The sequence below is a fragment of the Nelumbo lutea genome, chromosome 7 (assembly GCF_056320005.1).
Source record: "Nelumbo lutea isolate HS-2025 chromosome 7, American lotus-T2T, whole genome shotgun sequence".
NCBI classification, from domain to species: domain Eukaryota; kingdom Viridiplantae; phylum Streptophyta; class Magnoliopsida; order Proteales; family Nelumbonaceae; genus Nelumbo; species Nelumbo lutea.
This window is the reverse complement of record NC_142690.1, coordinates 18398806-18413408: the sequence shown is the minus strand read 5'-3', so window position 1 is coordinate 18413408 and position 14603 is coordinate 18398806. Positions and strand designations below refer to the sequence as shown.

Here is a 14603-nt window from a genome sequence, read left to right as displayed (position 1 = left end):
CCATATACTAGATCTTTTTAAGGAAATTATTTGTTTGTTCCTACTCACAAGTCACAAGTGGCTAGGATACCTACAACTGGGTGAGAGAGAATTCAAGATTTTGCCAGCTTGAAAATTCATCTTTATAACGTTTTAAATTGATGAAATTCTTAATCCAGTATCAACATTTACCTTTTCTCTTTGGTATTTAAATTCACGTTTAATTCTTCCAATGGGGGCTTTAAGCAATTTTAGACAATAAAACATAGCCGTTCCATATGTTTACATATTTACCAGTACCGAAAGAAGTCTGAAAGCTAATTACAGTTGAACCACTCTTACTCTGCTGAATTCTCTTTATTCATAAATGGTCTTGCAATAACATTCATAAGAGAAATAAGAAAGACATTTTAGCAATTAAAAGTGGAATAAAAAATCAGCCCAAATGTCTGAACCTAATCAAGCATGCTAAAATGGATTCACTAGCTAGAGACAAAGCCGGTAAGGATGACTCATTATTGGTATAAAATATCATCAGCACAAGTTATCAACATTAGGGAAAATTCCTGATCTTGTGCTTTGGGTTGGGCCTAATTCCACTTGGGTCCCCAAACTTTAAAATGTGACAATTCGGTATCCAAACTTTCAAAACGTATCAATTCAGTACTTGTCGTTAACTAGCCCGTTAAGTGGCATTTGAAGAGATACAAATGTCCTTCGAGTGCCATCTAACTCTTTTTACCAACCCTCCAAATGTGAGCAAAAATGAACAGTTCCAAATCCTTGCCTCTTCTATTCCAGAAAGTTGGGGTCACCAGAATGCCCACTGAGTCATGACCCCAACCTTTTTGAATAGAAGAGGCAATGATTTGGAACTGTTCATTTTTTTGTCAACGTTTGGATAGTTGATAAAGAGAATTAGATGACATTCGAAGGGCATTTGTCTTTTCAAATGCCACTAGATGGCTGGTTAACGGGCTATTTTACGATGTGTATTAGATTGACACGTTTTGAAAGTTCAGATATTGAATTGTTGTGTTTTAAAGTTCGGGGACCAAAGTGGCAGTAGGTCCAAAGTAAATGTATTAATCGGAAATTTTTCCTCAAAATTATTTCTTTTTTTTTATGGGATTTATCAACATAATAACTTTTCAACCAAACTTACAAGGCCAAGTATACTTGCCACCCAAGAAACCTATAATTATAGAAGGCACATCCATCAATTGTTACTCTAGTTGCCACAACTTGGCCTGAACTCTTGTTTTTTTTTTTTTTTGGTAATAGAAAATGAGATTTCATTAAACTTACAAGATGTACTATACTCTTCGAGCTGACTAATGCTTTGAGCTACTACTAAAGTTGGGTGTCTGTCCACTTGGTTGAAATGCCAATCATTCATGGCTTTCCAGATGTTCCAGTATATGATCAAGTGAAGAGCTATCCATTTGTTCCTATCATTTGAGCTCCACGAAGGAGTTTGCTTCCAACTCATTATCCAATCCTCTATGTTATTGCATTGAAAATTACCATATCGATAACTCATGGGGATTATAATGCATACTGCTCTAGCAAAGTCAGAAAACCAGAGCAAGTTCTGAATGGATTCCAACTCATGGGGGCATTTGGGACACTGACCTTGATTTGTGATATGGTGTGAGCAGGATTTTTTTTTTGACTGCTATTGCTTCTGTACAACAATGCCAAATAAAGTTTTTAACTTTTTGGGGACTTGAGATTTCCAAATGAGATTCCAAAGTTCCTTGTTTGGGTGTAACATGGGTTTATTGGCTCCCCACTCATGATGGTGTGCTGATTTCACTGTGTAAGCTCCATCATTAGTGCAATTCCATATTGAGATATCTTCAAAGTCGTGCCAAGGAAGAGGGATAGTGAGGATGGCTTGTACCTCTTGATTTGAAATATTCTGTCTAAGAACATTCAAGTTCCATCTCTAGGGATGCTGCAACATCAAATCAACCACTTGGTGTAGACTTGTTTGATTTGGCTTTGGGGTCTAAATTTTTCCGTTTGGTAGCAACAGAACTCATTGATCCTCCTAGATGTTCGTTGTTTGTTCTTCCATTTCCAATTCTTCTAATTAGGCCTTTCATTAGGGAATTCCTTTCATCAATCACACTTCTCTAACCCCAAGATGTGTTCAAGCCTATTGGAACTGAAAGGAAATCTGCATGGGGGAAATGTCTTGCCTTCGTTGACTTTCCCCAAAGGGAATCACCATCACGCAGAAGCTTCCATGCTAATTTTGCAAGCAAAGCGAGATTAAAAATAGATAGATTCTGGAAACCAAGGCCTCTTGATGTTTTATTACCACAAAGCTTCTTCCAGCTCATCCAAGTAATTTTCCTTTCATCTTCTCTTTTTCCCCTGAAGAAAGATGAGCATTATTATGAATTTTCTGAATCAAGTAGGAAGGAATTTTGAAATGACTCATTTGGTAGGATGGAGAAGTAGTGACCACTGATTTAATTAAGGTTTCTCTTCCAGCTTGAGTCAATAGTTGACGTTTCCAGCCCTTCATTTTGGACACCATTTTTTTTCAGCATTTCAGTAAAGTTTTCCTTCTTCTTCCTTCCCATTGATAGATTGAGCCCTAAGTATTTTTTTGGGATGGCACATTCTTTGATATGGAGCATTGATGAGAGGATACACCTAAAGCGACGTGGAGTGTTTCTATTGTAGTAAATTTCTGACCTAAAGAAGTTTATCAGTTGTCCAGAGGTAGAACAAAATTCATTTATAATACTTTTTAATTTCAAAATATTATGAATATCAACTTTAATGAAAAAAAATGTAATCATTAGCAAAAAATAAAATCAAAACTCAGGAAGCTTCTCTTGAAATTTTTATACATTGGAGTTGTCTTGAATTTGCTGCTTGGGAGAGGGCAGTGGATAATGCTTAAGATGTTAGAATAAAGAGGAATGGAGACAAATGGACACCTTGTCGAATTCCTCATTGAGCCTGAAAATCACCTCTTTTTGTGCCATTGATCAACATCGAAAAGGTCACCGTTGACAGACATTGGTGAACTATTTTCCTGAGATGAGGGTGAAACCCCAGTTTCTCCATGAGAGTTAAGATGAAGTACCATTCCAGCCAATCAAATGCTTTGTTCATCTCAATTTTAATGGCCATCTACCAACTCTTACCCTTTTCCCTTGATTTAGAAAGTGGAAAAGCTCATGAGTGAGAAGAACAGTATTTAAGATGCTTCTTTGATCAACATAGGCTCCTTGAGTTTGATCTATTGACAAAGGCATGACTTTTTTGAGTCTGTTAACTAGGCATTTGGTCAGAATTCTGTAGTTGATATTTGTAAGACTGATTGGTCTATAACCTATAATCACAGCAGGCTTCTTTGTTTTAGGGATAATGACAATGTGTGTTCTTTTTAGCTTAGTGCCGATTGTATCTTTTGAGAAAGCCATTTGTAATGTAGAGCTTTGCCAACATCCTGCTCAGTGGCATGCTAGAAATTTTGATAGAAGAGAGCTGAAAAGCTATTCGAACCAGGAGATTTGTTGGGATTCATGGAATTAAGAGCATATTCAATTTCTTCCTGGGCCAGCGGTTGAAGTAGTTGATCATTTATCTCTCCCGTTATGATTTGTTGGATGTCATTTAGGATGTTCAGATTGGTTGAGGAGCTGTTTGTGGTGAAGAGGGTGGTAAAGTAATTAATGATTTCTTATTCAATTCTAGTTCAGATCTGGCCCAAGAGCCATCACTTCACCTAAGAGCAACTTTTTTATTAAATTGGCACCTGCTAATGGTGGATTGGTAGAAAAATCTTGTGTTCCTGTCTCCTTCAAAGAGCCACAAGACCCTAGACTTCTGTTTCCAGTGAACTTATTCTCTTCTTAGCTCCTCAGAAAGCCTGATCCTTAAATTTCTTTTTTTTTTTTATCTCCATAGTCAATAGAATTTGGTTGATTTTGAAGAGAAGTGATCTCATCCTTAATCACCTTGATTCGATTCCAAATTCTTCCAAAGGAGTTTCTATTCCAATTCTTTAAATGCTGCCTACAAATTCTTTGTTTACAGTCTAACTGTTGTTGCACATTAAAGCCTCTCAGGTTAAGGCTGCTCCAGGTTATGTTGATGACTTGTTGGCATTCAGGATGAGAAATCCAAGCTGATTCAAAACGAAAAGGGTCTAATTCCTTTCAATCTTGGGGACAACAGTTCAAGATTACATGGCTGTGGTCAGACCCTACTACAATTTCATTTAACACATAAGCTTCAACATAGGTATTCCGCCAAAAGATAGATACAAAGAATCTATCCAAGTGTTATTTAATTAAACCACCATTCCATCTATTGTTACACTAGGTAAATGGCTGGCCATTCCAACCCAAATCCATGAGACCACAATCCTCAATGAGGTTATTAAAATCCTCCATACTTGGAGAAATTTTTAGTCTTCCTCCATTTTTCTCATGTATACTTGTAATTTCATTGAAGTCTCTCATGTAATTTTTAGCACAAGGAAATTCTGGTGGACTTCTGTTAGGTTGGCAATCTGATATCTCCATTACCCCAATCTATCTGTCGAATAGACTTGGCCTGAATTCTGGAACATTAGGAAGCTAAACAAATTAATCAACACTATATACATGTTCATTTTTTATGCAGGTTTATGGATTCAACTGTTAGGCTTTCAGCCAAACAACTGGGTTCAAAACAGTTGGTAAAGCTATTGTCAATGCAGAAAGACCGAAAAAACTTAATTTGAATCTTGTCCATTTTCAGCTTTTTCATCTTTCCTTGTGCTTGTCGTTGGGTTTTTTGGTCCATGTGACACTAAGGCTGTGTTTGGTTTGAAGGAAAAAGTAGGGAAAGGTAAGAAAACCTTTATAAGCGTTGTATAGGTTTCCTTAATTTTTCCTTCCTTTCCCTACCTTTTCCTTTAAACCAAACATAGCCTTAACAAAAAAAAAAAAAAAAAGCTATTATTTTGGTCTTTTGAACTTCCTGCAGACCAAAAGATGTGCCAAACATCACCTACATCTATGGTTGAAATCACTATGGATGGGGTGCAAACACATGAAATACATGGTTACCAACTTCAATAATTTATATGAATAAAGACATTTCAATCAACATAGCATTTAACTATCCTAAATAATTTTACTAATAATGCGTTATTCAAAACTTTATGACAGAATCTGCTGACCACAACAACATATTGCTGGCCATGTTCATCCGCCCATACATTGGGAACATGGCCACCAGTGTGTGGCTGGGTGAACATGACCGGCAATGTTTTATGATCAGCATATCCCAGCTCATCTCGGAGGTCTGTCTTCTCTATATTTTTGTTTAAATTGCCAGATGGGGTGAAAAATATTGAAAGTACTCCCTTAGTTTCCCACATCGATTAAGTATATTCTTATAATCTCTTAATATACAATAAAGGTGAATTTCATGCTCGCTGAGCTCGGTAGCGTGAGCTTCTCACCCAAGTGGGAAGTTGAACCGAGGGGCTTGGGCTTCGTGGTTCTTAGAGTGGAGGGCAATGCGTGAGGCTGGTTACACAGAATAGCGAACACCTCCCGCTCCTCACAGTGGGAAGGATAACAGGGCTGGTGCTCCCCAGACCCAACACGCCCTAATAGCTGAGTCCCATCAGACAATCACCTTCTTTTTAGTCTGTAATTCTAGAAACACCAACAGTACCAAACAGCCCCCTAAGTTCATCGAAACAATATTTTAGAAATTTTTAGACTCTCCCTCTCTCTCGCAATAATTTCAACTTATATTAAATATGCATATAGTATATTATTTCTATATTATAATTTAAATTGAAGGGTTTAATTCGTTTAGACCAAAGCCTGTGAATGATTTGAATGGTCCATCTGTTTGGTTGAACCGCATAGGTCCACGGATTTTCACCATGTCAAATGGGTTGTTTGAAGTTATCGGGATCAGGGTAAAACATAGCCAGTTATTTCTAAGATGACGGATCAACCGGTCCAACCATTTATATTAATGACGTGTTGCAAACATTGGTCAAGTTAGGTCAGGGAAAGGAGTGAAGTTGCTTGAGGTCGAATGCCAAGCCATCTGCAATATGAGAAGTCACATATAAGAAGTATTAGATAACTTTTAGTTTTACACCGCGAAATTTGATTCCATTTACTTATTTAACACACCGCATAGATGAAAGAGATAAACTTTAGCCACGTGGCTGATGGTTATTATCCTTACAGCTGGCAAACAAGCGCATAAAAATGTCAGGAGTTGCCAGGTGTAAATTACCAATAGTTGAAGTTTAAAACAAATTCTCTTTGTTCCCATATCGGTTACAAGGAGTCGTATACTTACAATAGAGATGAATCATGTTGTCGCTGAGCTCGGTAACGTGAGCTTGCCACCCAAGTGGGGGCATCAAGGTGGCCGGACGTGGGTTCAGCTTTGAGGGGTAGAGTCTTATGGTGGCTTTTTGCTGGCCTGCCCGTTCCAAATAGGGAGTTGGACCAAGGGGCTTGAGCTAAGGCTTGGGCCTCGTGGTTCTTAGAGTGGAGGGCAATGCGTCTGGCTGGCTTCACAGAACAGCGAATACCTCCCGCACCAAATAGTGGAAGGGTAACGGGCCGGTGCTCTCCAGGCCCAACACGCCCCAAGGGCTGACCTTTACTGAACGGTCACTTTTGGAGTCCTATGCGGAATGGCTAATTCCACCCACCAAGCTACCCATTTAAACTTAAAAATTGGGTTTGTGATGAATATGGACCTTATCGCAAGAAGGACCCAAGGCCCACCAAACCATCTATTTAATCATTATGACATTTTATCATATACTTTAAGTTATTTTATTAATAACATAAACTTCTAAATATTTTTGGTTTAATTTATTAATGGTATTTAGTTTCCATATCCAATCCAAGTTTATTCTAAATATGATGAATTAGTTTGAATTCAAATATTATCAAAAAATTAATTTTGATTTAGGATCAGATCCATGTCAGCCAAATATTTTCTCTGACTTGAAACCCTCATAACTTAATCATTTTTTTTTTGTATTTTTATTATATAATTCATAAAAATATGGCTAAAGACAGTGGCTCAAAGAAGTCATGTTATAACCATTGACCCTAATGAAGGGCATGCATCCTACCATAACCATACAATGATTTTAAGGCTTAGGATTAGGATTTTCGGAGTTGAGGGTTTAAGAATTAAGGGTTTAGAGTTTAGACTTTAGGGTTTAGTGTTTAAGATTTAGGACTAAGGTTTACAGACTTAGGGTTTAGGGTTTAATGGTTTGGAGTTTATATTTTAGGGTTTTAGATTTAGGATTACGTTTTAGGGGCTTAGGTTTAGGTATTAAGAGTTTAGACTTCAGAGTTTAGATTTTAGGATTTAGGGTTTGGGAAAATAGGATTTAGATTTAAAAATAAGGAGGTGGCAGGAGCGAAGTATTGCCTACGACTACTATAGAATATGGGGAGTATACGAAGATGGATTTATTGTGGTGGTTTGGGGGTGTTCTAAAATTGAAAGGGAGGCATGTGTAGTCTTGCTTTCTTTTCAAGTCCATTCTTATTTTTGGCTTTTGAGAGAGGGAAAGTGGTCAATGAAAAATTGATTTCCATTGACCAAGATACCTATGTTCTTCCTTCATATTTAAGTGGGGTGCATGGAAAATTTATTTTCCTTATGAAATAGTGATACCCATCTCCCAAATGCGTACCCTAATACAGAAAATTGACCTTTAAATTCAAAATGCATATATGGTGCTGATATACACACTTAAAACACCAACAGTACCATATATGGTGCTGATATACACACTTAATCCCTCGTATAATTTCGCTTTCTTTCTTTTCTTTGTTTTTCTATTTTGGTTTCCTGGGTTTCTCATAAACAATACCAACTTCTAATTTTAGAAAAATCAAAACTACTCTTTCACAACAGCAAGGGAGAAAGGAAACACCCGCTCAAACAGCATCAGCATACTTCCTGAGACAGCATCGGCGCATGCTGATGGACATAGCGCCTTATTCCATCTCCAATTTCGCGCCTACAGAATGGGCATAACTGCAGTTTTGATCGGCAGACGGAACACGCCTGCCAAAATAAGAATTTAGAACATTTCATCAGCATATTTCTGCATTGATTTATTCTCTTCACAACCTCATCAGAAATTTAGATAAAATTGTATGATTGCATTACCTGATTCCCACAACAATCAAAGATGACGTCTATTGCCTTGGCACAGCAGATGGAGCAAGTCTGTAATAGTCATAAAATAGTTCCCAAATCAGGAACAGCTAGTAAACGAAATCTACCTATTCAGTCATTCCCTTACAAGAACAATAAGGACAAAGAAAACAAAAACAAGAAGAAAAAGAAAAGGAAAACGAGAAAGAAGTGGAAATAAATTAAACTATTAAGCGATGCGATCAATGTATAATTTTTGCAGGATTCAAAGGGGCGATACTCATGGATATAATTTTCATCTCCCATGGAGAAGGGTATTAAGCATTGAACATGGCTACATGTGTTAAATATCAGTAATTAATTAGCATTTCAGTGACCCAAAAAACCGATACATATACTATTGATAATTGAAACCATGATCCTAATCTCTATTGGTAAGAAAAATGAAGGGTTTAGTGGTAATGGTATTGGTACCAGGTCATCAGAAGAATTGCTCTCTGCTCCATGTTCAATGTAAGATGCATTCAACAACACACTTGGATTTGGTCCCTCAATTCCAAGAGGTGGGGGCAAAGGCGATATATTTGGAGCTCCTCCACTTGGGTGACTGCATTGGACAATTAATAGGGAATTAGGGTTTAAGCCTGCCAAAATAATGTTAATGATGATAATATTAATTAATAAGTAGGCAGTACTGGACAGACTCCACTAGTACGTACCCCAATATGTCTCTTCTTATTGTTCTTTCATGATGTTTACGTATTTCCTTCAATGCTGCTTCAGCAAACTTCATTCTTTTTCTTTCAATGCATTTATTTTCGGACATGATTTCTGTAAAACTCACAAACTGGAGAAATACAAAACAATCATGGAAAGTTGGGCAATAACAGACTAGCTACAACTAATTAAAGGATAGGTATAGCGATTGAACTTCAGATATCTTTACACCTGGATGTTATGGAGGGCTTCATCTTGGTCTTTCTTGGCAAATTCCTTCATCATATCCCAAGGCCCATCTCCAACTCCAATTAAGATGATAAACAAAGGGTATGTACTGAAAGGAAGGAAATACGATGAGAACGTGGAAACCCAAGAAATAGCTGAGTCACCATAGGGTTCCGTTCCAGATTCTTGTTTACTTTTTTGTTTCAGGATTTGACCTGTCCTGGTGTTGTTTGTTTGTTAGAGGTAAAATAGGAAGTAAAATGATGTGGTCTCATGCACTATATATTTATGTGAAAGAGGAAGGTTATTTATTTAGGAGTATGAATATGATCCCCACTTTATATGAGATGGAATCATAGAATAAATGGTGGTGCAAATGAGACAAAAAACTGCAAAATCTGCATCAGGTAGGGGTGTAAATCAAAGTCACAAACAAATGGACATCGTAAAATTCAAATTTACCTTGCAGCGACAATTGCATCCATTGTTTCCTTTTGCGTGCTTTGTTGTGGCACCTGTGAATCCAAAGTAATAAAATTGTCATGGACGCATAGCCTTAACTTAGAACTGTACAACTTTAATTTGTAATAGCTACCAATCAAATTAGACTGTATTGTCTCATAATACGTGCAAAGCAAAATTACTTGCTGAAGCTAAATATGGACTAAACTGACTATGCCCAAGAAGAGAAGTGTACCTGGCCATCTGTAAATATTAATAAAACATGGTACCGACCACCACTTTCCTCAACAACTTTCATAGCCATTTCAATGGTGGGGGCAAAGGAAGTTGGCTCTGCCAGAAAAAAAAAAGTTGAATAAAACAAGAACTGTAATAAAACTAGAAAACCAGTCCAACTGAAAATAATATGAAGACGGTGAATTGAAAGAAGTTGAATATGGACCTTCTGGTTGAAGATAAAGAGCTATTTCTCTATATCTCATTTGGACTTCATCGAATCCAACACATTGTCTCTGGTCTGGGTAGAAACTGAAGATATGCTTCTCACCAGTCGTTACTGTCACAAGGGAAACCATGATTAATTTATATATCTGTTTTCCAAATAAGAACTGCGAAAGAATTTACTGTATCAGATCAAGCTCAGACAATGAAGTACTACCATCTCCAAATCCAAAACAAGGGATGCTCTCTTTCTCATGAAATTCACCAATTGTAGTTGAAACCATCTGTATTGCTTCTTGATAGGGATTTATGGAGTTCCCAATGCGATGCAGGCTTCTCGCTCCGAATGAAATTGTTCCTAGTTACGTAGCACCTTTTAGCATGTTGCCCACAATGCAGAAGAAGTTGATGATAAGAATACAGATGAAGAGGGCGAAACCTTTCAATTCATTGCTCTTTGTAAAATCGATACCAATTATGAAATTTGGATGGAGATCGAAGAAACCAAGTAGACCAGGGACCTAAACGGAGGACAAAAGAAGCATTATCAGTAAGCATAAAAATGACAAAAAAAAAAAAAAAAGAACAGAACAGTTCCTAATTAACATTGCAAGCAGCAGCTGATGATCATGAAACACACTAGCTCATCAACAATCCATTAATGGCTTAATTAATTAATCCCACTCAAACTAATGAGTTTTTTCGCCTGATAAGAATACGATTACAGAATTACAGCAAGTATATACAGATCTAGAAGCTACTTTTTTGATAATTTCCCAGGGAGGAATCTCCTCCCAGATCACTTGGAGGAGGGAACCAGAGAACTTCTATAAACACGCAAACCAGAAAGAACCGAGAGGGACATCCAGTTTTCCTCCACTCCCTCCACCTCTTCCGGCTCAGGGAGCTAGAACATCTTCCTACTCCTAAATCTCTGAATGATTCCTTCTTTATTGGTATAGAAGAGGGGGAAGATATATAGAGATGGTTGATGGGTGGGGCTTCTCCTGGGCCGTGTCTGTGTCGACCCACTGGCGGAAGAGGGAACATACTAGTGACAGACCACCGACAGTCCGATCTCTCAAAGACATAATTTGCTCACCAGTGCGACTTAGAAGTGATGATGATCAGATGAGAGCAACCCCATCTGTAGCAATTGGGCAGAAACCTACAAAGTATCGAGGAATTCTCGAAGAAAAGTAGGGTGTAGACAGACTGAACAGACAATAATTAGCTTACTGGATCGGTTAAAGCGTCTGATTGTATCTAACCTGATCCGGATTATACTTGCAGCAGTAGTCTCCTTTCCGCGTCCCTCGACGACCTTTGGCCCAGAAACCATGGCGTTCAGGTGGAGGACTGTGTGGTGAGAGAACTGACCAATGATCCTCCGATGGAACCCTCGATCCAGACGGCCTTGAGCCTGCAGAGCCCATGAATTCTAAGAGAAAGTGAGTGACAGACGTCTCTTCTCAACTCTCAAACTTGAATGGAAGGAGGAGGGACCCTCCACTTCATGTTAGTTACTTCGTCACCACCAGTTGAAGGGTATGTGAAAGAGAAACGAGTGGAGAGAAAGTAATAAATAATAATAATTGAATCACACACACACACACACTTATAAATGACATTATTAATAAATATAATAAATATAACTTCTTTTGATAACTAAAGAAGTCATCACTTTATTATTAAATGGAGGGGCTATATATGTAAAATATCCTCGTCCAAGATATAAGATGGTCTCATGTTGCATATTCATTCATTATAATTGTCGGTGCCATCTGGCAAAATTGGGAAGATCTACTTCTTTCATTACTGTGTATCTACTTAATGTCTTCAATCACGAAACATGGGCCGATGGGACTATTTACTTGTAATTGGTTACATTGCATAGCATGTGAAACACAACGCATAGAGCAGCAGATCGGGGCTCATTATGGGTTGGAGACCGGCTATTCGCGTTCATAGACCCATAAAAAAATTCATGAACCCAAACCATTTTTGCTACGTATAAGTTGTGTTGAAACGATAAAATCAAAGTTAACCGTTTGGGTTGAACGGATTAGATCGTACTATGACATCATTTTATACACAAGGATATATATATATATATATATATATATAATTTATAAATATATATTTTATTAATAGATAATATATAATTATATTTTGCATTGTGCTTTGAATTTTTGTTTTTGCAAAATTAGCAAAGCAAGGCACCTATGACCTCTTAGGATGTATAGATATTAAAAAGTTATCCAAAATAAAAAAAATATTGTTCCAATCGACCATTGAAATGCAAAGTTATGACCTTCTAAAGTTTATATGTATATTTAGTGTACAACCTGACCTAGTCATCGGGTTGAATGAATCAACAGCCCAATCACTCAGATTGAATAGTTTTGACTAGATCAACAGTTTTATGACTAATTCTGAGGTTTCACTAAAACCAGACTTGGAATCATAGTTGAATACGGGTTAAAAGCATTGCTTTTTTGATATATTGATATGATCGTACCTTGAATTAGATAAAATGACATTTTGACGGAGCCATGTAACAATTAATCTGACGCCATGATTCTCAATTTTAGCCCTAAAGACACTATCGTAGCAAAACTGCAAAAAAGAATTTGTTTCAAAGCATGAAAGTAATTTGGTTAAATGGTGTAAATGTTTAAAGTATGGAGAAATATTAGAATTAAAAAAAAAAAAAAGAAAACAAGTGTGGAGAAATATTTGCTACGCCGGTTGGCCTGGTCTAAAGTAGGGGTGTCAATTGGACTAGGTTTGGTCCAATATGATCTAGGCCAATGTGAGGCCATTATAAATGGACCAAGTCCAATCTAATCCAATGAATATTTTGAACTATTTTGGACCGGTCCAATTTAATGTCTGGATCATTCAATCTATTCAAATTCATTTTGATTTAGATTGGTTTCAACCCAAACCTGGTCCATTGATACCTATATTCTTATCTTATATCAATGGGCTAGATATTGGCTTAATCCAACACAATCCAATGTAAATTTATTAATGATGGACCAGGTCCAATCCAATGTAATAAATATTTTGTACCGAATTGATCCAATTCAATATATCTTGTTGGTCCGTCCAACCACCCAAATTGATTTTGGATTGAATGGGGTTCAACCCAAAACCAGTCCATTGACACCCATAGTCTTAAGACCAAACCTGTGAATCACACAACCTTAATGCCCAACCTTGAATTGGATGAGGTAACGTGATTTTAGGCTCTGTTTGGTTTGTGGGAAGATTTGGGTGGGATGGGAAAGTGTAAAAATTTACCTTTCCATTGTTTGGTTTTATATATGGGAAAATAATAAGAAAACACTGTTACGAGGGAGAAGAGAGAAGAAGGTGATGGAGAAGAGAGAAGAGGAAGATAGAGGGAGAGACAGAGAACTCCATGACTGAAGCTTCGAAGATGTCCTCCGGCACCAATAGTCTCCCCTCCTCCACTGGTGCTTAATCAACCACCACGTAGTGGTCCCCCCTTCTTCTCACTTTCTCTATAACAGATGATGAAAGCATTGGCGATCAAAGAGAGAGGGAAAATGAGGGAATGAAAGAGAGATAGGAGTGGGAAGATGGGAAGAATAGGAAGAAGAAGATGAGGGAGACGGGAGATCGCTGAGAAAGGGAGAAAGGGAGGAAAACAGAGTCGCACTGTTTCTCTCCCTCCTCTGTTAGTCGTCGATGGTTCATTTTTGTCGACCCATCCCTTCTCTGTTTGTCGTCGATGGTAAGTGGTAACAGTGGTTTCTTGAATTTTTTTCATTGGGGTCACACCAAAAGGGATCTTATTATTTTGGTGCAACCCCGATTCCATGATTTTGGGATCTGACATCCCACATTTTTCTCATCCTATCCCTCTATTTCCCTCGAAACAAATAAGAAAAAAAGGAATGTTTTTAAAATATTTCCTTTCCCTTTTTCTAATTCCCATCCCACGAACCAAACGAGCCTCCTCAAAACACATCCAAAATTTTGAAATAAGAAAAAGGCACATCGAAAAGGCCACGATTTAAGGTTTTAGTCGAATGCTACGCCCTCAGAGCGGATTTCACGCATCCCAAAGGAAGTATTCCCTGCTTTTTACATATATTTATAAAAATGATTGACCGAATAAGCAAGTATGGTTAGCAATTGAATAAAATAATTTATATCTTTACTCAGAAAAAAAGAAAAGAAAAGAAATGAAGACGTGTCTGCCCGTATTGGTTGGGCTTTTGTAGTATAGAATTTACCTAAACCCACTGTCGTGATTCGTGATTGAAGGAAGAAGACAACCAACAAAGAGTGTAGATATATAATAAGTGGGATAAATGTCTCCCCATATATGAAAGGATGCCAATGGCATACAAAGAGTGTAGATATATAATAAGCCTTTGTCCCAATGTCTAAACGGGTCCTACTATTATATAGGAAAAACAATTGGCTTATCCCATAGTCAAAAACCCATCCAATCACAAAGCAGATGTCATGTGCCTCTTTATCTATTATGTTTGGTTATTTTAAATTTGAAATTATTGAGTAGGAAGAAAGAAGAGAAAGAAAAAGAAACA

General features: G+C 37.4%; 1 protein-coding gene and 1 non-coding gene across 2 annotated transcripts; one reads left to right on the top strand and one right to left on the bottom strand.

The window, feature by feature from the left end:
• Positions 1-6349: 6349 nt before the first annotated feature.
• On the top strand, positions 6350-6655 carry LOC148845437 (signal recognition particle RNA). Its single transcript, XR_016102749.1, has one exon.
• Positions 6656-7698: 1043 nt separating this feature from the next.
• On the bottom strand, positions 7699-11696 carry LOC148845436 (E3 ubiquitin-protein ligase RGLG1-like). The gene is made up of 11 exons (XM_088953217.1): positions 11286-11696; positions 10454-10535; positions 10232-10372; positions 10016-10129; positions 9809-9906; positions 9574-9626; positions 9115-9220; positions 8886-9013; positions 8641-8773; positions 8179-8238; positions 7699-8073 (listed from the first exon to the last, which is right to left on the bottom strand). Exons 1-11 carry the CDS (start codon positions 11448-11450, stop codon positions 7954-7956), a joined length of 1200 nt encoding a protein of 399 aa, XP_088809343.1. The 5' UTR covers positions 11451-11696; the 3' UTR covers positions 7699-7953.
• Positions 11697-14603: the final 2907 nt, after the last annotated feature.